The sequence below is a fragment of the Muscardinus avellanarius genome (genome assembly GCF_963383645.1).
Source record: "Muscardinus avellanarius genome assembly, chromosome: 5".
NCBI lineage: Eukaryota > Metazoa > Chordata > Mammalia > Rodentia > Gliridae > Muscardinus > Muscardinus avellanarius.
The window spans coordinates 94257070-94283286 of record NC_137790.1 but is presented as its reverse complement, the minus strand read 5'-3'; the positions used below and the strand labels follow the sequence as shown (position 1 = coordinate 94283286).

At 38.1% G+C, this 26217-nt stretch overlaps 1 protein-coding gene across 11 annotated transcripts in view; it reads right to left on the bottom strand.

The window, feature by feature from the left end:
* Nucleotides 1-26217, bottom strand: part of PEX5L (peroxisomal biogenesis factor 5 like) — a gene marked incomplete at both ends in the record, with an annotated part of 250623 nt that overhangs the window by 90284 nt on the left and 134122 nt on the right. For 2 of the 11 annotated variants that reach the window (XM_080696062.1, XM_080696067.1), the window contains one exon: nucleotides 479-544. The exons of 8 other annotated variants lie outside the window; for them this stretch is intronic. In XM_080696062.1, coding sequence (XP_080552188.1) covers nucleotides 479-544 — 66 coding nt within the window. Of the gene's footprint in view, nucleotides 1-478; nucleotides 545-26217 lie in introns of those variants that run through there. One more of the 11 variants, XM_080696064.1, reaches the window with a different exon arrangement.

The window sequence follows — 26217 nt, the reverse complement described above, 5'->3', positions numbered from 1 at the left end:
AAATATTTCTGCAGCTTGTTTTTTAAAAGAGCAAAATCATTTGTGAAGAAATCTTTCCATGCTCCAAGAAGTTCTAATAATGTAGCAATAAACAAAGTGGCATGCTTATGTTTAAATTCCTACTATATTTAAAAAGAACAATCTAATGTTACAAGGTATAATTAAAATGATAGTTCAGACTCTATTCTTGTGCTAAGAAAAAAATGTCAATTGATAAGCATCTCAAAAAATTTTAGGTCAAATTTTAAATATGCCGTTTATTTGAAATGCTACCAATCCATAAACTAGAGAGATATTTTTTCATATGCAACTATAATAGCTAGAATTAGCAACAGACATGCCATTTCACTAAAACAAAAACAAAAATAAAATAAAAATTAGTCCTTTCATGCTGAACTCTAGAACAAAGCGTGGTCAGCTAGAAAGGATGTATAATAAACACATGCGGTGCTTTTTATTTCTTGCAGGAAAAACCCACCAAAGCCAAGGTCAGGTCACTTTTTTGAAGACAGTGCCACTTTTTCTTCAAGGTTACACCTACTACCTGAAAAGAGTCATGACACCCATGTTAGAGCCATCTAGTTACTTTTTCTGTACAGCCTTTTGGCTTTTGAGACAATACCCCATGAGCCTCACTGTTAAAAAGTGTGATATAGTCTGAGATCAAAAAGGGAAGGTCTGCCACACTGGAATCTCCATGGCTCCAGGTAGAGTTGAAACCACTGCGCGTCAAGAGAATACACTCATGTCCAAACAAGATCCCGGCTCCTTATTGCCACCTCCTTATTATGCCTTTGTAATCTCAAGCTGTGCTATTCCGACTTCTTCTTCTTGGGGGACAATGCTTGTAGAATTCAGAATGTGGCTGGTAATTGATTTGACAATTCATAAAACTATTAAACTTTGCTTATCAGCAGCTCTGCAGGGCTGGCAGTAATAACCATGCAGGTTTCTTTCCTTTTTGAAGTCAGTGGCTTAAAATATTAAAAGAAATACATATATGCACAATGATTCAGTCATCAAACACAATTTTCTAAATATAACTATACAAAAGGGTCAATATTGATCTCTTATTTGAAGCAACATGAAGACAGCAAAGAGAAAATATACACTGAAAATACACTCTATCATCTAAGTGGCTTATGTACTTTAGAGTAAACTTGTATGCTGCTATGTCATTCTTGGAAAGAACAGAAAAGAAGAGTCAAACTTGAGAAGTTGATTATCACATTTTGAAATCCTCTAGCAATTATTTTAGAATGTTTATTTTCAAATAATATGTGAAAATCACTTTTCCCAACTTCTTTGTTGAATTTCCTAAGATGTTTCTGTTTGGAAAACAATATCAGCATAAAGGGAAACTTTTTTTTTCTTGGTTCTTTGCTGTGGAAAATTCTTTGCTAGTTCTCTCTTCCTCTAATCATTTGTTTCTTCACCAATGGGATATATAAAACAATAGCCTTTCTAATTAATGAATCTTGAGAATAATTTTTTTATTATAAAAGCAGGCCTACATGGATAAAACTAGAGAGTACACAAAATTATCCAATGCCAATGTCAGTATTGTGTATGGAGAAAGGTGAGTGAGCAGGAGGATTTGGGGGAGGCTTACTGAGTACTGTATGTATGTGTGTCTATCACTCTAAGTTTATTATGATGTATGATTACAATGTACCAATTTAAAAAAAGAAAAAGAACTGGGCGTGGTGTTGCACGCTTGAAATCCCAGTACTTGGGAGGCTGAGACAGGAGGGTTGCAGGTTTGAAGCCAGCCTCAGCTACTTACTTAGGCCCTTCACAACTTAGTGAGACCCTGTTTCCAGATAATAAAATCGGGCTGGGATTTAGTTCAGAGGTGGAATGTTTCCAGGTTCAATCTCCATTGCCACCAAAAAAAAAAAAAAAAAAAAAAACCAATTTTGGCCTTCTTTTCTTTATGTTAATGTGCAATAGAATATGCAGAGTCCAAAATATTGAATGTCACAGGATCCTCAGTCTGGATTCCAGACCCTAGAGCCACCAGATGTCTTCAGATGACAAGGTACTGGCTCTAGTCTTGTCTCACAGGGAAGGGAATTAAACTATTTTGAGAAGTACCATGTGCCAGGCACTTTGCTAGATGTCTGATAGAATTTTACCCATTTGATATCATGATAATTCTGTGGGTAGATATCTTCCACAGATAGTTGAGGAAAATGAAACTTAAAGATGTGTTTTGGTAAAGGCTTCAAAATCATCCTGTGAATAAGCCAGGAGGACCCACTCACAGCCCTGGGTGCTTCCTTCTCTATCACATCCTTGTTATCTGTGCATCTGTTGGGGAGGGGGGCTGGAGGACTTTCCCTCATGTCTGCCACTGACTGTCATAGAAGTAGATTGTTTTTTATATTAAATTTTAAGCATCAGCCACTTCTTAATATAATCACTCATACTGGCTATAAGCCAACTTTTTCTTTTGTCATGCTGGGGATTTGAATCCAAGGCCTCCATGCTAAGGCAAGAACTCTACCACTGAGCTATGCTCCTAGTACCTGTCTCTAAGCAAACATTTTTTGAGAAATGTTTTCTTTCTCCATTCTGGAAGAATCAACCATCTACAATTTTACCTAGAAGCACAATTCTTTTTTTTTTTTTTTTGGTGGTACTGGGGTTCCTGGAAGCCCTTAAACTTCTGGGCTACACTCCCAGACCTATTTTATACTTTTTTAAACAGGGTTTCTTAAGCCAGCATGTCTGGCTTCGAACCTGTGTGATCCTCCTGTCTCCGCCTCCCAAGCACAGGGATTACAAGTGTGGGCCACCATGCCTGGCAGGAGTACAATTCTAACAAAATGTCTTTGTTTCTTTTTTAACTTCATGGAAAACTAAACTAAGCATTTCATGCATGCAAACTTTATTCTATAGACTTTAATGGGTTTAATCAGCTTTAGCATATCTCTCATTCTTACTAAACCCTAAGTACAAATATGCCATCTCTGTTCAGATGTTCTTAAGATCTATTTTAGTTGTAATACCTAATGTATGCAATTCCATGGTTACACTGTGTATTTGTAATAAATTTCGTAGTTGCAGATTTTATTACTGCTAACATGGAATTTGCAATTTAAAAATTATTATTTATTTATTTTTTGGTGGTACTGGGGTTCCTGGAAACCCTTCTACTTTCAGGCTACACTCCCAGACCTATTTTATACTTTTTATTTGGAAACAGGCTGGCTTCAAACCTGCACAATCCACCTGTCTCTTCCTCTCAAGCGCTGGGACTACAAGTGTGCACCACCATGCCCGGCTTAAAAATTATTATTACTATCTATCAGCAATTATCTTGAGGTTTTTTTTTTTAAACAGAGATATTAAATAGAAGCAATGGAAACACTAAAATGGTAGAAAAGTAGACTATAACATATCTCTGCTAATCCAAAACTAATATATGGATTTTAAAAATACCTTCCTTTCTTCTAATTATAAAGATTAATATATTATTGCCAAAGTTAATACCTCTAATATTTTCATTATTTTTCCTAAATTTTACATTTACAATATTGGAGATTAAATAGTTTTTTTCTAAAGGCTGAATGGTTTAAGGGTAAGCATACTATCATCAATCTTACAAGTATATCTTTTTTTTTCTGGCTTTTTAAAAAATTTTTTATTGGTGCACTGTATTCATACATTATAGTGGGATACAAAAAAACTTTTGTAGAGATACATGCACACATCGCCCAGTCAGCCCCCACCCGATACCCACCCCATTACCTCCCCATCCCACCTTCCCATGCTTGGCTTAGTGGTTGACATCTAGTATTATAGCAATTTATCCAAAATTAAAAATGATAATCTCACATAACAGTTTCATTTGTCTGATACCAAGCTTTGGATAACTTAAAGTTAACATTTCAATATTTATTTTTGCTTTCTTTCTTACCAGAGAATATTTTTTTTCTTTCTTTTTTTTTGGTGAAACTATCGTATATTTATATATTTATTTTTCAGAAAAAATCTATCCTAATATGGAATATGGACTCTAGATACCCAAAACAATCTCAAAAAAGAACAAAGCTAGAAGATATATATTTTCTGATTTCAAACCATATAAAGCTACAATAATTGAAACAGTGTAGTACTGTTATAAAGGCAGATATATAAACCACTGGAGTTAAATAAAAGCCTAGAGATAAATTCTTCCATATATTGTCAAGTTATTTTTGACAAGGTTTCCATGAACATTTGGTGGGGGAAATAATAATCTAAATATTGTTGAAAAATAATAATTACATGAAAAAGAATAAAATTGGACCCTTACCTAATCCCATATACAAATATTAACTCAAAATAGATAAAAGAACTAAATATAAATCTTAAGACTATAAACTTTTAGAAGAAAATCTGGGTCATAAAACCTCACAACAATATTTAAATTGGCAGTGATTTCTTGGATATGATTTCAATGGCACAGGCAACAGAAGGGTATACAAACTCCCTAAAAAATAAAATATTGTATATCCAAAGACAATGTAAACAGAGTTAAAAGTTACTGATAATATGGGATAAAATATTTCCAAATGCTATATCTGAAGGTATATTAATATTCCAACTAGAAATCCTAAAAATTAACAACAATAAAAGCAAACAATACAATTTAGAGATAGGTAAAAGACTAACATAAATAATGAATCTCCACAGACAACTAATCTTAGTTGTCTGTTGGATGGAAAATCTTGTTTCTCTGGTTCTGGTGTGTGTTACCTATTTCTTCTTTGTAGTTAATCTCTTTGAGTATTTTCTCTAGCACTGGTTTTGAAGACATAAATTCCTTCAGTTTCTGTTTGTCATGGAAGCTTCTTATTTCCCCATCTAATTTGATAGAAAGTTTTGCTGGGTAGGAAATTTTTGGCTGGAAGTTGTTTTCTTTCAGAGTTTGGAATATGTTACTCCAAGCCCTTCTGGCTCTCATGACTTAGTTTGGGAAGTCTGGAGTGATTCTAATTGGTTGGCCTCTGAATGTCACTTGGCCCTTTGCTTTTGTTGCCTTTAAGATTCTCTGCTTGGCTTCCACATTGGTCATTTTGACAATTATGTGGCATGGGGCTCCTCTTCTCCGATCCTGTCTAAAGGGAGTTCTATAAGTTTCCTGGACCTGTGTATTGACCTCTTGCTCTATGTTTGGAAAATTTTCTGCTATTACTTCCAAGAAGAGATTGTTGATCCCTTTGGTTTCACTTTCTTTTCCCTCCTCTATTCCAATTATTCTTAGGTTAGCTCTCTTAAAATGGGCCCATATTTCTTCAATGTCAGATTCCTGCTGTCGGATATATTTTTTTCTAGATTAGAAACTATGCGTTCATTTTTGGATTGATCATCTTCTAAGAGCGAGATTCTATTCTCCATGTGGTCTAATCGGTTGTTTGTACTTTGAATTGAGGCCTTTACTTCATTAATTGCATCCTTTATGTCTCTTTGGCTCTCTCTGAATTCTTTTCGAAACACCTCTATTATTTCTACAGTTATTTTCCTGATTTGATCTTCTAGAAATCTCTGGATTTCTGTTTTATCGGGTTCTGATGTTGTGGGGTTGTGGGCATTCATTGCTCCATTGTTATTCCTCTTTCCCATGATTTCGGAAGTTTGCGCCTTCTCTGGGTTCTTCCCTTGGGTCACTATGACTTCACTTAAGGTGCTCTGGATCTTGAGTCTGTGGTATCTCAGTCCTCACTACTCCTTTACTGGGTTGTATCACAGAGTCTCAGACCCAGGGAGTCGATAGAGGCTGCTTTAGACAGGTTGGGTGTTCTCCTATGGTGAGATATCTCTGCCACCACCACTTCCCCACTGGGTCAAGTCCCTGGGAGTGCAGTACTGGGATTTCTCCTCTGGGGCCCGCAATTTGACTCACTGTTGTTGAGTACACAGATGGAGCTGTAGTGGACTCAGTGGATTTGCTGCTGCTGCTGCCGCCGGTGGCAATATGGCGCCACTGCCACGCCCTCGGCCGTGAGGCTGGCATATTTCTTCTCTGGTTTTGAGCTCCACTCTGAATCCCTGCAGCATGTGCTGAGCCCAGCCACTGGGAGCTTTAGACGCTCCCTGTGCCGAAAAATCTGCCGAATCCCGCTGTGTTGTTCCGCAGTGGCTCACCTTGGCTCGCTGTCCGCCGTTCCTCTCTGGAGCCTGGTGGGCTGTTGAGTGCATTGGTCTGTAGCTGTCCAGTGAATTTGCCGCTGCCGCCGGCAGTAAGGCGCTGCTGCCGTGTCCTCGGCCGTGAGTCCGGCGTATCTCTTCTGGCTCTGAGCTCTGTTCTGAGTGTCCTTCCTCTCTGGGGCTGGTGATTTTTTTTGTTTCTCTGGTGATGGTGTTTTCTGGCTATGAAAGGCGCTGATTTTGTGGTAATAGAGATTGGTTGTTAGAGGGGCTCTTAAGCCCCACATTTCTCAGTCGCCATCTTCCCCGAAGTCCCTTACAAGTATATCTATTGTATATATTTTTAAATGTATGCATATGTATGTATGTGTATATATATATTGCATATGTATGTATGTGTATATATATATATATATATATATATATAATGTTTGCCATCTACATATTTTTATCAATACTGCTTGAACTGAATCAGTTTTGCATATGCTAAAAATAATCTATTACACAAATTCTGCACCCCGGGTTTAAGCACCTGCAGGATACTGACCACAAAGAAGTCATCTGGTGGCTGTTCTCATTCTCATGTGCAGAGCTGCAGTGACGTTCTTTCCCTTGACAAGGTCAGTGTCACAAGTGTTATGGTTTCTCTCAACTTCCCACTGTGGCAAAGGTCAGGCAGTTTCCCTGTGGACTCTCAGCACTAGCAATCCCTGCCTGCCATTTTGTATCCTCTCCCAGCTAAGTGCACTTCAACACAGACTAGGGTTAGGGACTTGCTGACTCCATCTTAACTTGTTCCTCTTCCTACCCAACAATGTCCTGCACATTTTTAAAGTGGTAGAAATAGAAGTAATCTGGGCATTCTGGTTCTTATTTCTAAATATGTTGAAGGATACTTGGATCTAGTTGTAAATAATTGAAACCCATGGAGAGTATTATTTTAATATGAGATTCACATGTGGAATTCACAACTCATAATGAATATAGTTCAGTGATCTGTATTTGCTGAAAATAGTGTGATTTCTGATTCCTTAATAAGAACAAAGTACAGCAAATAATCAGTGCCTATCTATATAAAATAATGAAATAGGGGATTGAAGAGGAGGACTTCCCACTGACCATGGCTTTCTTTCTCACAATCTTCTGCCTCTCCAGCACTGTTTTTTTCAGGCCCAGGTGTATATTTATCTAAGCCATCAGCTTTTCTAGGAAGTTTTCAGAGGTTAATGAGGAGTGACTCTAATTACATTCTACTAAATCACTCCTGTGCCTGGAGTCTGTGTTATGTGTTAATTGGCACTTTTTGTTTTGCCTTTCTGGAGAGACTGTGGGTGGAAAGTAGGTGGGAGAAGCTGAAGGATGGTTATCTCCATGGTAATTTGACTACAAATCTCCACCCATAAAAGCCACTGGAATTCTAAGCTCACTCTGTGAAAGTCACATTTCTTCACTTGATTGACTGGTGCAGGGTGACAATATGACTTTATGGGCTATTCCTCTATAATTTTTTAAAATCATATTTTATGACTACACGAATATAAAGAATAAAAATAATCCAGCCTGGATTCTTATTACTTTCGTAATTATGAAATAGTCCTTTCTTGGGTTCTGATTTTAAGAAAAACTACAGTGAAGACATTTTCCTGGGTCCTCAGAAGTGCTGTGGGCCCTATGTATGGTCTCCATGTGCCTAGAGGACAAGGTGGCCCTTCTCTTGGTTGGTCTCTGCTGCTCACTTCAGTGTGGCAACCCTGCTGCTGCCAAACTGTCCCTAGAGATGCTGTCTCTGTCACCTCAGGGTTGTCTGATTTGAAAGGACCTGCATTTCCTTATGGCTGTCTGCCTCTAACAGCCTTGCATCGCACTCACTGTTTCTGTGAATAACTTAGGGGGCCCTTCCTAACAGCACTTGTAATTCTCACTGGCCTCTTATTCAACAGCTAGTTTTCATCCTGTATTCCTTAAAACATGCACCTTATAAGACAACAACAATAACAAAACACTCCAAAATTCAACTAACAAACACCTACATAGTTACAATTGTGATGGCTACTCTTAATACATAATTCCTCACCACCAGACAAGAGGCCTCAGTACCTCATCTCTCCTGCTTCAGGGTGCCTGTCTGACCATCCAGGAACACATCTGGGGAAACTCAGTCAACCTATGTCTCTTCCTTGATTAAAAAGTCTGTCTTCAGAGGAGAGGGGCTAGTAGAATAGTGGAAGGAGATTGGGGGAAGGAGGTGGGGAGGGAAAAAAGAATTAATGAAACAGTTCAAATAATGCTTTGTCTTTATATAAAGGTGTCCCTACCAATCTAATTAACACATACAAAGAGGCAAGGGAAAGGGAGAGAATGGGGTGGGACCCTGAGGGAAACATATCAAGTGCTGTGTGCATGTATGTTTGCATCACTTTGAACCTCACTACGATGTATAATCACAATGTACCAACAAAAGTATGACAATTTTTTTAAAAAAGGAAGAAACAATCTGTATTCAAGCTGGGTCTGTGATGTACATCTAAAATTCCAGTGGAAGGCTCAGAGAGGAAGTTTGCAGGTTCAAGGCCAGCCTCAGCAACTTGGCAAGACTCTTTGCAACATAAGAAGACTCTGTCTCAAAAAAAAAAAAAAAAAATAGAAGGGCTGGAGGTATAAGTGGGAGACAGGATGCCCTTGGGTTTAATCCCAAGTAACACACACACACACACACACACACACACACACACACAGTCTGTCTTCAATGGCCAGAGTGGACAATTTACTCAGGAGCACTCCTTGCCAAATTATTCTGATTATATAATTGGTTACTTGAACAGAATGGTCCAGTACCACAAACTTCTGAGCTGTGCATGCAGCTTAAGCTTCTCCTTGGGACCTTATTATCCTTATCCTTTATCTTGTATAATGTTTTTGGCAATGTCTCAACAATGAAACTGTCTTGTAAGAACAAAGATTGTGCTTATTTCTTGTGGGCCATTTTGTATTGTTTGGTATTTGTCTTCATGGGCACATAATAGATAGGTTAAGTGTACTCAATAGCTATGTGTATTGGGTACTTTTTCAAATTAAGATATTGAAATTATATCATATGGCCAACTTTGACAGATGATTTTAAATTAGATAAGTTTTAATTAGATGTTTAAAAAGGTGAAATAATTTCAAGCACATAAATATAAGTTTATTAAAATTAATACAGTGTGGACTTTTGAGATTCTGGTACTGAGGGAAGCAGCAACTGTAAGTCCTGCTAACACTTAATTTCTATTGCTGTGAAAACAATGTCTTGACAAAAGAAAAAAAACAGCAAAAATTGAACAAAGCAACAAAAATTGAAAGGCAGCGGCAACAGTTAGAAGACAGAACAGAGGACAGAAAAGTACCCTGCCCACCTTCAATGGCTGTGGTCATGGAGGCCACAGCGCCACCATCTTGCCTAACTACGCCAGGACTGCTGGCACTGCAGCCTCCAGAGACCCCCCCCCCACTCCTGCCCAGCCACAAAAAAGCCAATGACTGGATATGAAGTAAGTGGCTACAGCTCATGGGAATTGTAAGCAGTGGGCAACTCGCCCACCCTTCATAGAAATCCTACTGCTTGAACACCTGGCTAGAACCTGCGGCAATGACGGCTGAGCTCACCATATCTTCCAGAGATCCATAGTGGCACTCAACAACACCATAAGTGAACCAGGTGTCCCCAAGGAAGACTGCCTAGCATGGCTGCTGAGAATCATGCAGTAAGCTATAGACTCGCAATGTCTGAGACTTGTGGTTCATCCTGGTGAAGGTAGGGGTAGAATATGCTGTCAGACACAGCAGAGGCACAGAGTAGCAGGCAGCTCTCAGGGCCAATAGGGCACAAGAAGGCCTACAGTTTGCAGGGTGCAGAGCCCAAATAGGGCCTCCAGACATCACCACAGACCACCCAATTGTCGTGACCAGGGAGAAGTCAATCCAACCCAGCTCTACCTGTGGAGAACTAGATCTGCTATGTTGGATACACTGGTTTTAATCCCAGCAGCACCTAACACCTATGAGGTGAGGAGAGATTCAGGCTCAGAGTCTGTGGAAAGCATGGAAATCCATGCTTACATTGTACCCAGCCCCAGTGATACTGGCTGTCTGCATAGAATAAGAGAGACTTGGGCACAGGCCAGGTAGAGAGCTCAGAGACCCAGGCTTATAGTGGGAGAGGCACCAGTAGCACCCAGTGCCTGCACAGACAAGAGAGAGATTAGTATCTTTCTGGTGGCTAGGGTCCCAGTCATTGAAGGAGCCCAAAAAATGGGGCTACAAACTGACATCACTGCTATAAGTTATAAAGCAAATGAGAAAACTTGGACATGCTCGAGAACCCAATATAGAATGTGAACCTTAAGTGGTTGAAAGAATCCACACAGACTCAGGGAGGACTGCAGAGGCCAAATCTGTACTTATATATTTGTAGGACTGTTTTTGTGTGTGTGTGCTTGTTTTTTTGCTCTTTTCCCACCTCTTTTACAAGCATCTTCCCTCTTTCATATCTACTATTAAATGCTAAATTATAGTATATAATTTAGAAAAAACAATTTGACAACATGAATTGGACATTGAAGAGATATGAGCCAGTTTTAAAAGAAGGTAACCTATAAGTAATAGGCATATAAGAGGGAATAGAAGGTGAAACCAAAGGAATTAACAATCTTTTCAAAGTAGCAATAACAGAATATTTTCAAAAACATAGAAAAAGAGATTGATACACAGGTACAGGAAACATATAGAACCCCCTTTAGACAAGATCAAGAAAAAGTTCACCATGCCATGTAGTAGTCAAACTGACTAATGGAGAGGTCAAGGAGAGAATCTTAAAGGCAACAAAAGCAAAAGACCAAGTGGCATTCAGAGGCAAATCAATAAAAATCATTCCAGATTCCTAAACCAAGTCATGAAAGCCAGAAGGACCTGGAGCAACACATTCCAAACTCTGAAAGTAAACACATTGCAGCCCCAAATTTTGTGCCCAGCAAAACTACCTCTCAAATTTAACAGGGAAATAAAAATCCTCAACAACAAATAGAAGCTAAAAGAATTTATGTCTTCCAAAACAACAATAGAAAAAATATTCAAAGAGATTAACTGCAAACAAGAGTTAAGTAATACATGCCAGAACCAGAGAAACAATAATTTCTATCAAAGAAACAACTAAGCAAAGAAGAACAAACACTACTTCAAACAGAATTTAAAACTCAAAATGTTAGGAATTAAAAATCATCTTTCAATAATCACACAAAATATAAATGGCCTGAACTCCCCAATAAAAAGACATAAGGTATTAAAACAGATTAAAAATGAGAATCCATTTATATGCTGCCTGCAAGAAATACACCTAACATGTAAAGATACTTGCAAATTGAAGGTGAAGGGATGGAGCAAGGTAATCCATGCCAACAGACCTCTAAGACAAGCAGGAGTAGCAACTATGATATCAGACAAATTAGACTTCAAGCCTAATCAGAAGAGGCAAAGTAGTCATTTTTTAACTGGTAAAAGGAACAATGGAGAAAGAGGAAATAAGAATTGGTGAAGCCACTTCCATATAACAATCTCTTTATGACATTAAGTCACACATAGATCCCAATACAATAATACTGGGAGACTTCAACACTCCTCTCACATTGCTATACTGATCTTATAGACAAAAGGTCAGATGCCTCAGACCTAAAGAACACCATCAACAAAATGGACCTATTAAGACACACACAGGACTTCCGGGAAGATGGGGACCAAGAAAAGCGGGGCTTAAGAGACCTGCTAACAACCAATCTCCATTACCACAAAATCAGCACCTTTCATAGCCAGAAAACACCATCACCAGAGAAACAAAAAAATAGGCTCCAGAGAGGAAGGGGACTCAGAACGGAGCTCAGAGCCACAGAGGAGATACACTGGCCACACGCCCGAGGACGTGGCAGCAGCTCCTAACTGCTGGCGGCAGCGGCGAGTTCACCGGATGGCTACAGCGAACCGAGGTGAGCCGCTGCAGAACAGCCAGGCAGGATTTTTTGGCGCAGGGAGCATCTAAAGCTCCCAGTGGCTGAGCTCAGCACACGCTGCAGGGACTCAGAGTGGAGCTCAAAGAAATACACCTGCCTCACGGCCAAGGGCGTGGCAGTGGCGCCATATTGCCACCGGCGGCAGCAGCAGCAGCAAATCCACAGAGTCCACTACAGCTCCATCTGCGTACTCAACAACAGTGAGTCAAATTGCGGGCCCCAGAGGAGAAATCCCAGTACTGCACTCCCAGGGACTTGACCCAGTGGGGGAGTGGTGGTGGCAGAGATATCTCACCATAGGAGAACACCCAAAATGTCTAAAGCAGCCTCTATCGACTCCCTGGGTTTGAGACTCTGTGATACAACCCAGTAAAGGAGTAGTGAGGACTGAGATACCACAGACTCAAGATCCAGAGCACCTTAAGTGAAGTCATAGTGACCCAAGGGAAGAACCCAGAGAAGGCGCAAACTTCCGAAATCATGGGAAAGAGGAATAACAATGGAGCAATGAATGCCCACAACCCCACAACATCAGAACCCGATAAAACAGAAATCCAGAGATTTCTAGAAGATCAAATCAGGAAAATAACTGTAGAAATAATAGAGGTGTTTCGAAAAGAATTCAGAGAGAGCCAAAGAGACATAAAGGATGCAATTAATGAAGTAAAGGCCCCAATTCAAAGTACAAACAACCGATTAGACCACATGGTCTAACCGATTAGACCACATGGAGAATAGAATCTCGCTCTTAGAAGATGATCAATCCAAAAATGAACGCATAGTTTCCAATCTAGAAAAAAATATCCGACAGCAGGACATTGAAGAAATATGGGCCCATTTTAAGAGAGCTAACCTAAGAATAATTGGAATAGAGGAGGGAAAAAAAGGTGAAACCAAAGGGATCAACAATCTCTTCTTGGAAGTAATAGCAGAAAATTTTCCAGACATAGAGCAAGAGGTCAATACACAGGTCCAGGAAACTTATAGAACTCCCTTTAGACAGGATCGGAGAAGAGGAGCCCCACGCCACATAATTGTCAAAATGACCAATGTGGAAGCCAAGCAGAGAATCTTAAAGGCAACAAAAACAAAGGGCCAAGTGACATTCAGAGGCCAACCAATTAGAATCACTCCAGACTTCCCAAACTAAGTCATGAGAGCCAGAAGGGCTTGGAGTAACATATTCCAAACTCTGAAAGAAAACAACTTCCAGCCAAAAATTTCCTACCCAGCAAAACTTTCTATCAAATTAGATGGGGAAATAAGAAGCTTCCATGACAAACAGAAACTGAAGGAATTTATGTCTTCAAAACCAGTGCTAGAGAAAATACTCAAAGAGATTAACTACAAAGAAGAAATAGGTAACACACACCAGAACCAGAGAAACAAGATTTTCCATCCAACAGACAACTAAGATTAGTTGTCTGTGGAGATTCATTATTTATGTTAGTCTTTTACCTATCTCTAAATTGTATTGTTTGCTTTTATTGTTGTTAATTTTTAGGATTTCTAGTTGGAATATTAATATACCTTCAGATATAGCATTTGGAAATATTTTATCCCATATTATCAGTAACTTTTAACTCTGTTTACATTGTCTTTGGATATACAATATTTTATTTTTTAGGGAGTTTGTATACCCTTCTGTTGCCTGTGCCATTGAAATCATATCCAAGAAATCACTGCCAATTTAAATATTGTTGTGAGGTTTTATGACCCAGATTTTCTTCTAAAAGTTTATAGTCTTAAGATTTATATTTAGTTCTTTTATCTATTTTGAGTTAATATTTGTATATGGGATTAGGTAAGGGTCCAATTTTATTCTTTTTCATGTAATTATTATTTTTCAACAATATTTAGTTAAAAAATTATTATTTCCCCCACCAAATGTTCATGGAAACCTTGTCAAAAATAACTTGACAATATATGGAAGAATTTATCTCTAGGCTTTTATTTAACTCCAGTGGTTTATATATCTGCCTTTATAACAGTACTACACTGTTTCAATTATTGTAGCTTTATATGGTTTGAAATCAGAAAATATATATCTTCTAGCTTTGTTCTTTTTTGAGATCGTTTTGGGTATCTAGAGTCCATATTCCATATTAGGATAGATTTTTTTCTGAAAATAAATATATAAATATATGATAGTTTCACCTTAAAAAAAGAAAGAAAAAAATATTCTCTGGTAAGAAAGAAAGCAAAAATAAATATTGAAATGTTAACTTTAAGTTATCTAAAGCTTGGTATCAGACAAATGAAACTGTTATGTGAGATTATCATTTTTAATTTTGGATAAATTGCTATAGTACTAGATGTCAACCACTAAGCCAAGCATGGGAAGGAGGGATGGGGAGGTAATGGGGTGGGTATCGGGTGGGGGCTGACTGGGCGATGTGTGCATGTATGTCTACAAAAGTTTTTTTGTATCCCACTATGATGTATGAATACAGTGCACCAATAAAAAATAAAAAAAAGAAATTGAAAAGAGGATCAATACATAGGATTGCATTAAACTGAAGAGCTAGGAGCTCTTCAGCAAAGGAAATTATCAAGAACATCAACAGAACTACAGAATAGGAGAAAATTTTTGCGAACTATTCCTCCAGTAGAGGACTAATAATATCTAAATTATACAGAGAGCTCAAGAAACTCAGCACTGCTAAGAAACAAATAACTCAATAAAAAATGGGCAAGTGAACTAAATAGACATTTAACAAAAGAAGAAATTCTAATGGTGAATATGTATGAAAAAATGTTCAACATAATTATCTGTCAAAGAGATGCAAATCAAAACTACCATGAGATTTCACCTAAATCCAAGTAGAATGGCAATCATTAAAACACAAATAACAACAAATGCTGGAGAGGGTATGAAGTGGGAACTCTAATACATTGTTGGTGGGATTGCAAATTAGTGCAACCACTTTGGAAAATACTTATGGAGGATCCTCAGAAGAATGAGAATTAACCTACCATATGACCCAAGAATACCACTCCTTGGTATCTACTCAGAAGAATAGAAACCAAAGTACCAAATTAATGTATATATTTTTTAATTGAGTGGCTATTTTTATAGCCACTCAATTCAAAATTGCCAAACTATGGAACCAGCCAAGATGTCCAACAACAGAATAATGGATTATAAAACTATGGGATATGCACAGAATGGAATTTTACTCAGGCATAAAGAAGAACAAAATTATGTCATTTACAGGGAAATGGATGGAACTGGAGGAGAGTATGCTGAGAGATTCATCAGTCACAAAAAGTAAAAATGTGAATGCTCTCCCTAATATTTGGGAGCTAAGGAGAAAATTGGTCATAGGAAGAACTCTAGACAAAGGAGAAACCTTAGATAAGCAAGTAAGGCAACATAACTGAAGGAGATGGGAGGGGGAAGAGGGAAATTCTCTAATGCACAGGATGTACATTTACAAACATTTCAATATCAATTATTAAGCCAAACAGGAGAAGGAGAAAGGGGAAAGGGAATGTGGTGGGAAGTAGGGAAGGGCTAAATAAATGATGTGTGCATGTATGCCTCTACCATCTTGTACCCCATTAATATGTATGACTACAATGCACTGATAAAAATTTAAAATAATAAAAAAAAATCCAAAAAAAAGATACACACAGAAAAATTCACCCAACTACAGCTGAGTTTACATTTTTTCCCAGCTACTCATAGAACCTTCTACAAAATAGACCACATCCTGGGCCACAAAGTGAGCATGAGCAAATTTTTAAAAAAGGTGACATACTCCCTTGTGTCATTCACAGTAGCATGAAACCAGAAATCAACTATAAGAAGACCCAGAGAAACCACATAAACACTAGACTGATCACCACATTTCTGAATGAGGAATTGGTCAGAGAAGAAGTAAGCGGTGAAATTAAGAAATTCCTAGAAAGAAATGAAAATAGAGACATAACATATTAAAACTTCTGGGCAGTATTAAGAGGAAAATTTATATCACAGAGTACCCACATAAGAAGAACAGAAAATCACCAAATAAATACCTCATGACATACCTCAAAGCTCTTGAAAAACAGAAACAGTTTAACCTCAAAGCCAGCAGAAGACAGGAAATTATTAAAATAGAGCATAAACAAATGAAGTAGAAAACAAAATAACAATAAAGAAAATCAAAAGCTGGTTTCTCCAAAATTTAAAAAATATGGATAGACCACTAGTCAACCTAACCAAAATCAATCCAAATTACTAAAATAAGAGATAAAAAAGAGCCGGGCGTGGTGGCGCACACTTGTAATCCCTGCACTTGGGAGGCAGAGACAGGAGGATCGTTCAGGTTTGAATCCAGCCGTGCTGGCTTAAGAGACCCTGTTTCCAAAAATAAAATAGGTCTGGGAGTGTAGCTTGGAGGTAGAAGGGCTTCCAGGAACCCCAGTACCACCAAATAAAAAAAAAAAAGAGAGAAAGAGAGATAAAAAGGAGAAATTACCACCAACAGCATGTAAATCCAGGGGGTTATCGTAAAACCTAGAAGAACCTGACAATTTCTAGATACATTAAACTGTCCTGAGACAAGAAGACATAGAAAACAATTAAAGATATTAAAGCAGTAATATAGAACCTACCATCAAACAAAAGCCCAGGACCAGATGGTTTCCCAAGTGAATGTTATAAATTTTATAAAACCTTTATAGAAAAGCTAATCCCAATACTCCTCAATCTATTTCATGAAGCAGAAAGAAATGGGACTATCCCAAGCCATTCAATGAAGCCAACATCACATTAATACCCAAACCAAATAAAGACAACTCAAAAAAGAAAACTATAGGCCTATATTGTTGTTGAACTTAGACATAAAACTGCTAAACAAAATTAAACATGCCTTCAAAACCACATCAAGAAAATCATGCACATGACCAAGTAGGTTTTAGCCCAGCGATGCAAGGCTGATTCAACATATGAAAAATAATCCATTTAATAAATCACATAAACAGAACCAGAGACAAATTCATATGATCTCTTCAATAGACACTGAAAAAATATTTCATAAAACCCAATACTCCTTTAGGCTAAAAGCACAGCAGAGAATCAGAATAGAAAAATATATCTCAACATTATAAAGGCAAAATAGATATCATATTAAATGGAGAAAAACTTCAAGAATTCACCCTAAACACAGAAGCAAGACAAGGATGTACATTATCATCCTTCTTTTCAATATAGTACTTGAGACTTTAGCTAGAGCAATAAGGCAAGAAAAGAAGATCAAAGGAGTACAAATAAGAAAAGACAAACTAAAACTATCCCTATTTGTAGATGACATGATACTATACTTAGAAGACTCAACAAAGTCAACCAAAAGGCTTATAGAATTAATCAACAAATTCATCAAAGTCGCTGCATATAAAATCAATCTTAAAAAAATCAGAAGCTTTCCTGTATGTCAATCATACAGGAACTGGGGTTCCTGGAAGCCCTTCTACCTCCCAAACCTATTATATATATATATATATATATATATATATATATATATATATATATAATTTTTTTTTGAAACAGGGTCTCTTAAGCCAGCACAGATGGCTTTGAACCTGCGCGATCCTCCTGTTTCCGCCTCCCAAGCATGGGGATTACAAGCGTGCGCCACCATGCTCAGCTTGTTAATTCTTTTGAGAAGGCTAAACACCTCACTCATTTTACCCTTTCCCAGTCTCCAGGTTACTCAGCCTGTTTTCCCAGCAAGGCAGTAATGGTAACAACACTCAGTCCTCATTCACCTACCACAGCCCTGAATCAGTGAAGTTTTACTGCCGGGCTTCCTCCAATTAATGTAGCTCTAAATTACTCATGACTTATTTTATCATAAGGATGAGTTCTTTTATTAGGTACTTGCAGGTGACTTTTTTGCTTAGGACAGTCTGACTAAATTTTTTTTTCTTCTGATTTAGGCTTTATATTAAATGATGTCACAAATAGTGCATATTTGATAAGTAAGCAATAAACATAGATTTAACATTGTTTTATTTTTTGTATGATAAATAAGAGATTTGTTATATTTTTGAGATGCCTTCAATGATTATTTGAAGTATGTACTTCAACAATGTAATTCTGGTTAAATGGTTATTGTTATTATTTTCAATTCTTTGTTGACTATCTCAGATCATTTGCAATCAGGCACTCTTTATAAACATTAGTTTTTTAAAAAGGTAAATTACTAAAAACATGACGTCTTAAAGATTTGTTTTCCTCTTTTCAAAAACTTCCCCCTCCCCAGTACAAACATTCTTATTTGCAGAAGTGGATGGACATCACAACACTCATGAGAAAGTGAAGTGTGAAAAGTGTTCATTTCCTGCACAGGTACTTGCTGAGACTGTGCTGGATCAATGGTGTTTGGGGCATAGGAGGAGGTGAGACAGGACCTCTTTGGGGAGGAAGTAGAGAGAGAGGAATTAAAGCCTGATTTCTAAGTGTATGTGGTAGTTATGCTGGCATAGTATTGGGATCTTAGAACACTGAAGTTTATGATACAAAAACTGGTGAAGAAACATATGAAAAGTTGCTTCCTTAATTCCAGTACTTGGGAGGCTAAGACTGGAAGATCACAGGTTCATGGCTAGCCTCAACAACTTAGCAATGCCCACTGCAACTTAATGAGATCATTTTTTTGTTTGTTTGTTTGTTTGTTTTTTTGGTGGTACTGGGGTTCCTGGAAGCCCTGGCTGAGATCGTATTTCTAAATAAGGAATAAACATAAAGCTGAGGTATAGCTCTGAGGTATAATGCCCCTGGCTTCAATAGTTCAATCCCTAGTAAGCCACACACACACACACACACACACACACACACACACACACACACGGTTCCTTTATTATTCTGTTATGTTCTATACTTTCTATAATTGAAAAGTATTAAGAATCTCTTTAGGTAAATATGTGGTCAAGATCCCAAAAATGTTTCCTTGGATTGATAAAGATACCTCTGGAACTCTTTTATTCATCAGCAATTAGATACAGTCCCCCAAGTTTGATTCTAGTAAATAAAATAGACACATCAAATAAAAGAACAAGTAAGAAATAAATAATTTCACCCCTTTCCAAATTGGAGGCCTTTAAATGTCGAAGGTCATTTTCTTGGAGCAAAGATATCAAATTCCCTTTTTTTAAAAAACAGATGAAAGACCATATATTATATATAACATTACTAAATTATTGACTCAGAGACAGCAAATTTATTCAGATATCATAAGGTAGAATTACATGGTATCTAATTTCATTCTAGTGGAGGACTGTTAACTATTGAATTGGAGTTCACTCCCCCACCATTAATGAATATTTCAGGCAAATTATATTACTAATTGATGAACCAGAGTTGTGGTCTCAGAGCCTCAACTACTCAGTAGCCTTCTTCATGGCTTTCCTTGTCTTTTGGCAGGTACAAGTGTTTTTATCAGCTTGTTTCCTGGTTACCAAATGCCCAGTTTTGTTGATATAACTTAGGAACTGTACGTTAGAGAAACTAGGCTAAATTCACAAGCTACTATCCAGGAAAGTTTGCAGCTAAGGACTTCATCTTCTTGTCTTCCCTGAAACAGCTCCAAAAGAGAAACTGAAGCTTTGGAAATACCTATCCTAAAATTCTTAACTTATCTCTGGCATCTCTACTTATCTTGATATTGTTCTGGGGCCACTGGCACTGTGTGGATTGGCTCCTCTTCATGTTCTGGGTTCCTGAAAATGAAGAGTTTCTTTCATCCTGGGAAGTGCTAGGGAACTTACAGAGACCTCAGAGCTGTGAGCCAGTCAGTGCTAGTGCAGGTTCAGTTGAGGTGATGACCAAGTAGTGCAGCCAGTGCGTTCTCTGGGGTCAGTGTGGGAGAAAGAAGGATGGTCATGCCCTAGTGCTAGAATCAAGTAAGGAGTTTCAATCCAAGTTCTTCCCTAAAAAATCATTCTAAGCCTCTATTTTACTTTCTTGAAATAGAATAGAATTACTATATATCTGTGTCATAAATTTGTGAGAATAAAATGACATAGTACTTGTAAAAGCACTTTCCATGATGCTTTGTGCATAATGGGTAGCCAATAAATAGAAATTGCTTCTGAGCCATTGCCGCTGAGTTTATGGACTTTGTTTGGCCTAAAATGATGCAATGTTATGTTTATGTTCATCTATAGATCTGGCAGCAATAGTTCTCTTCTCGTTGCTGTATAATACTTCATCATCTGAGTATACCACAATATACCCATTCAGCTGTTGATGGACACTTGGATTATTTCTAGTTATTGGCTATTATAGCGAACACTGTAATGAACTTAAATTTGGAAGCCATGGGGAACACAGAGGAACAAATAAGGGGAATTGAAAAATAGATATAAAAAGCAAGTTGGCCGGGCGTGGTGGCGCATGCTTGTAATCCCCGCGCTTGGGAGGCAGAGACAGGAGGATCGCGCAGGTTTGAAGCCATCCGTGTGTGCTGGCTTAGGAGACCCTGTTTCCAAAATGAAAATGTAAAAATAGGTCTGGGAGTGTAGCCCAGAGGTAGAAGGGCTTCCAGGAACCCCAGTACCAGAAAAAAAAAAAAAAAAGCAAGTTGAATAACACATAATCGGGATTATATCCATGAGCAAATTAAGAGAAAATCTGAAAGTCTACAGTCAACAAGCAAAAATCAGGGTTAGGATGACTTAAATCAAAAGAAACTAGCAAAAAAAAAAATCAAAACAAGAGCGGGGTGCTCAATCCAGCCACCAGTAGATAAAGAGAAAGCAGCTTCTAATGAGTGGGGATAAATAACTGTTAGGGACTAAATTTAGTCCACTCACATCTGGCCTAAGCCAGAGAACTTCAGAAAGGGGCTACATGTAGACGGTGATTAAGTTAAAAGGAGATCCTTGGTGGGGGTGTGTTTTAATTCAATCTGACTGGTATTTTTAAAAAGAGGAGGAAATTAGGACATGGACATGCTGAGAGAGAACATGTGAAGAAAAGGAGACAAAATGGCCCACTAATAAGCCAAGAAGAGAAGCCTTACAAGAAACCAGCCCTGCCACATGATGGCACATGCTTATCATCCCAGGGAGTTTGAGACAGGAGGGTCACAGTTTCAAGGCTAGCTTCAGAAACTTAGCAAAGCCCTCAGCAACTTAGTGAGACCCAATTTTAAACAAACAAACAAACAAACAAACAAACAAACAAACAAAGTTGGGGATGTAGCTCAGAAGGAGAATGCCCCTGGGTTCAATCTCCAGTATGAAGAAGGAGGAGGAGGAGGAGGAGGAGGAGGAGGAGGAGGAAAGAAGAAAAATAAGAGAAAGGAAGGAAGGAAGGAAGAAAGAAAGAAGGAAGGAAAGAAAATAGTCCTGCAGACACCTTGATCTCAAACCTCTATCTAGCCTCCAGAATTGGGAGAAAATGAATTCTCATGTTCAAGTCACCCAGTCTGTGGAATTTTCTTATGAAAGCCCTTGCAAACTAATGAAGGAACAACCACCTCTGAGTAATTCTCAAGTGGTTTTACTTTGTACCTCAGTTAACTATTTAGAAAAATTCAAAGACAATTCACTGACATGGTTAATTTAAGCCTTCTCAGAGAATTCTTTTTTGTGGTTTCTAACCCGATTTAAAAATTATAGATATTAAAAACCAGAAATTTTGATTCTTTGGGCACCTGTCATGGACTATGACCTATTTGCCAAGAAAGTTATCCAAGAGAAATTCAAATGAAGAATGAAGACGGTGCCCCAGAGTGGTTGGCCAGCGCCAGCAGAAGCTCTGCTTTCTTTAGACACATATAGACACATGACATTGAATTATAGTTTGAAACTTTCCAAAATAACAAGAATTTTTTTGTTAAAAATCAAAATTCCATCCTGGCGTGGTGGCACACGCTTGTAATCCTTGTGCTTGGGAGGCTGAGACAGGAGGATTGCACAGGTTCGAGGCCAGCCTCAGCTACTTTTGGTACTGGGGATTGACCAGAGGGATTTCACCTCCAAGCTCTACTCTCCGACTTATTTTCTATTTTGAAACAGAACCTTGGTAAGTTGCTGAGGCAGGCTTCAAACTTAGGTTCTTTCTTTCTCAGCTGCCCAGTTAATGACATTATAGGTGTTCGTCACCATGCCCAGTTTAAATACATTTTAGATTTCAACTAATATTAAGATATCAGTCAAAATACACAATTTATATGTTTGTAAAAATAGAACATTTGGAAAGTGATCAAGCACCGAAGATAGTTTTTTTCATTTTCATAAAAACCTCTTGCTAATTTCTCTGTGGTATATTTTGGGGAAGGGTTTATAGCTTGTGTCTAGTTAGTTTTCTAGTCAGAACAGGATGGATAAAGACATCAAATTGTCCATGGAGGAATGTAAATGATTAGAACCTGTGGAGTACCTGAATGGTTTTTTTTTTTTTTTTTTTTTTTTTTTTTTTTGGTGGTACTGGGATTCCTGGAAGCCCTTCTACTTCCGGGATACACTCCCAGACCTATTTTTATATTTTTATTTGGAAACAGGGTCTCCTAAGCCAGTGCGCAGCTGGCTTCGAACCTGCGCGATCCTCCTGTCTCTGCCTCCCAAGCGCGGGGATTACAAGCGTGCGCCACCACGCCCGGCGTACCTGAATGTTTTATGTAAAACTAGCTTTCCCTTTTCTAATCACCATAAATCTTTAATTCCCACTTTCATTGTATACAGATGCATGTTACTTTTCTATCAAATATTCTAGCTATAATCAAGTCTTGATTAGTTTCAAATGCAAGCCACTTGTTATAAATATCAATAGATGTATGAAATTTGCTTTTGGAGCTACCACTTAAGTCTTATTAAAAAACAAAGACACAGCTGGGCATGGTGGCCCATACTTGTAATCCCAGTACTTGGGAGGCTGAGACAGGAGGATGCAGGTTAGAGAACAGCCTCAGCAATGTAGTGAGGCTCTCAGCAATCTAGCAAGACATTGTTTCAACACAAAAAATTAAAAAGGCCTGTGGTGTAGCTAAGAGGTAGAATGACCCTGGGTTCAATCCCCAGTAACACACACACACACACACACACACACACACACACACAACGAAGACATTTCTCTATTCTCTCCCCTAGCATACTTGTTTATAACCAGGACAACCAGATGTAGATGACTTCAGATCCACTGTGTGGATTGTGTCTAGCCCCAAATGCCACTACTTATATTTTATTTTGTTATTTTGGAGGCTGTCCTTCTATTGCAGACTAGAAAGGCCGGGCAGTGTCTCAATTATTATTCCATTTGCCTATCTTTTACCTCCAAGTTTCTGAGGGTTGCTCTAAGCCAGTTGTGTGTGATAACATTGCTCTATGTGCATGTGGTTTCTGAGGTTAGGTGTGGCCTGTATTGACTGGGCACAGGAACACAGAAATGGAGGGGTTGACATCCAGAAGCAACACAGTCCTTTCTGTATAACCTGGGCAGTTTTCTCTAAGCTAGAAAGTAAGGATGATGCTAATAATGGCCTCGCTGACTTTGCAGGGCTTTTGTGAGGATCAAATAGATAATGTATGTAAAGGTGAGCATTCAGTATGCTCTAATGAGGCTATAAATCAGCCAAACCCTATTAGCTGAGCAAATTACTTTCCATATGCATTTGGGAGTCCATAGCATCTGAAAGAGCTATTTATTATTTTGAAATAGTAATCTTATAATACTATACTATAATACAATAAAAAAGTTAATGAACTTTTCCTAACAATAGAAATCCAAGGGAAGTCTTGATCTGGCCCATTATGAGTGCAGCTGCAAAACTCCAAGGTACCATAAGGTTGCTAATGAATCCACGGGCTGTTTTGTGTTCTCTAGAATTGACCAATATAGAGTCATATTAGGACATCTAGCCAATTAGTTATATAATCACAATAAAGATAACTTTCAACTTTCAAAATCTAAGAAAGAATTCAGCACAGAAGAATTTAAAATTCTTGAAACATTTCCAGTAGTTCCTTCCAGAAGTATATATTCTTACTAGTTTACTGGTTTGACTGATTAACTATAAATAGGCATCACATCCATATTTTATTTTCAATTTTTTTGAGGTACTCAATTTTTTTTTGAGATAGAACTTAGAAGCATTATACCTCTTCATTTTGAAACATGGTCTCACTGAGTTGCAAAGGGCCTCACTAAGTAGCGGAGACTGGCTGTGAACTTCGATCCTCCTATCTCAGCTTCCCAAATGCTGGGATTATAAGCATGTGCCACCATGCCCAGCTTATTTTAAATTTTGAAAGATTAAAACAGTTTGGTGGAGCCGGGCATGGTGGCACACACTTGTAATCCCCGTGCTTGGGAGGCAGAGACAGGAGGATCGCGCAGGTTCGAAGCCAGCCGTGCGCACTGGCTTAGGAGACCGTTTCCAAATAAAAATGTAAAAATAGGTCTGGGAGTGTAGCCCAGAGGTAGAAGGGCTTCCAGGAACCCCAGTACCACAAAAAATAATAAATAAATAAATAAATAAATAAATAAAACAGTTTGGTGGACCATTTTGCTCATGAATGTACAGGGTAATTTCCACTCTGCTGGGCATTGAATATAATTATCTACATCTCCTACATAGGAAATATGCTCATATTCTGTGTCTCAAGCCACTATAAGTAGGCAGAAGAGAAATTTGATATCTGTTTTAAGTTACTTGTGAAGTTTTCCTCAATGTGCTATAAATATCCTGAGAGCTCCTACATTTTCATTGTTCTTGAGACTTGGAAGAAGCTCTCAGTACTTCTTTCCCTGTGAGGCCTGCAGGTTCCCTTCCATCCATTCCTTCCTGCAGCCCCCACTTGTCAGCTAAATAGCATCTCTCAATGTGTGGACTGGGGCTGCACAGATCCAAGTTAACATGTTTTAGTATCTTCAGAGACTGTCTACCTCACTTGGAATTTCCTTCTCCTCATTGCTATAAGGTGAATTACACTTATTATTCGAGCTTCAGCTCAACTGACACCTTCTCTTTACTGAACTCTAGACTGTGATCTCCTTGTGGTCAGACATTGGGTCTCATTCTGCTTTGTGTTGCCCAAAACACAGGGTTTTGTGGGTACAGAGGTGTTAAATGAAGGCTTGTTAAATAAATGACAGTGAAGGAATGGATAGATATATAGTAGTCCTGCCTAAAATTTCTTGAGGTTTCTTCCAAACCTAGGTTACAGAGGGATGAAACCACCTTCTTCCCAAATACCTCCAACAACATCCTAGGCAGAGTAAGGGATGGTGATGGCCCCTGGCTGAGAAATTGGTGGACTCCTTTCCAGTGTTAAGATATTAACTGTTAAGATATTGTGGCACAATCATGGGTTCTTTTTATATTTTCTGCAAAGTCCTTATGGAGGTGGTGGAAATTCCATTTACTTTTGGTTAAAATATAGTAGCAACATGAAAGAGGAAGAAAATAGCAACATGGAAGAGAACATGATGATTGGCTAAAGATTCTCTAAAGAATTAAAACAATTATTTTTCCCCCTTTGGTGCATTGTCTTCCTGCCCCCACTTATCTCCCAAAACCTTCTGAGATATCGGCTCGAGACACAAATATTTTCTGTAAGATGCCTCCTTTTGCTTGTAATTGAGGGATGGAATCAAGTTCCCCATTAATCTCAACAAAGTATGGAGAAAGAAGAGAAGACAGACAAGTGACTTTTTTGTATGTTTTACTCAGTGCCACATATAAATAGAGTCCAGGCACTAGGTATTTTGGCAGTCAAATATTTGATGAATGAATTTTAAAAAGATTTACAAATAAGTGTTATAAAGCAGAAGCAGAAGCTCAGAATCAGAGAAGTCAGTATCTTCAGAATTTGCAGAAATCTTATGAAGTTATGCTGGGATGGGAAGTATTGAATTGTACAATGCAGGAGTGTTTTTAGTCAATCTTATTTTGATCCTAAGATTCAAGAAGACCCTGACATGGAAGGGTGACATTCTAGCTGACATGAAAGTTAAATGAAATCAAAGAGAAGAAATTATAACTTTAATAAAAATAATACCTTAAAGAAGGTATTAAAGAAGGTACATTCATGTTTGGTAATATTAAAA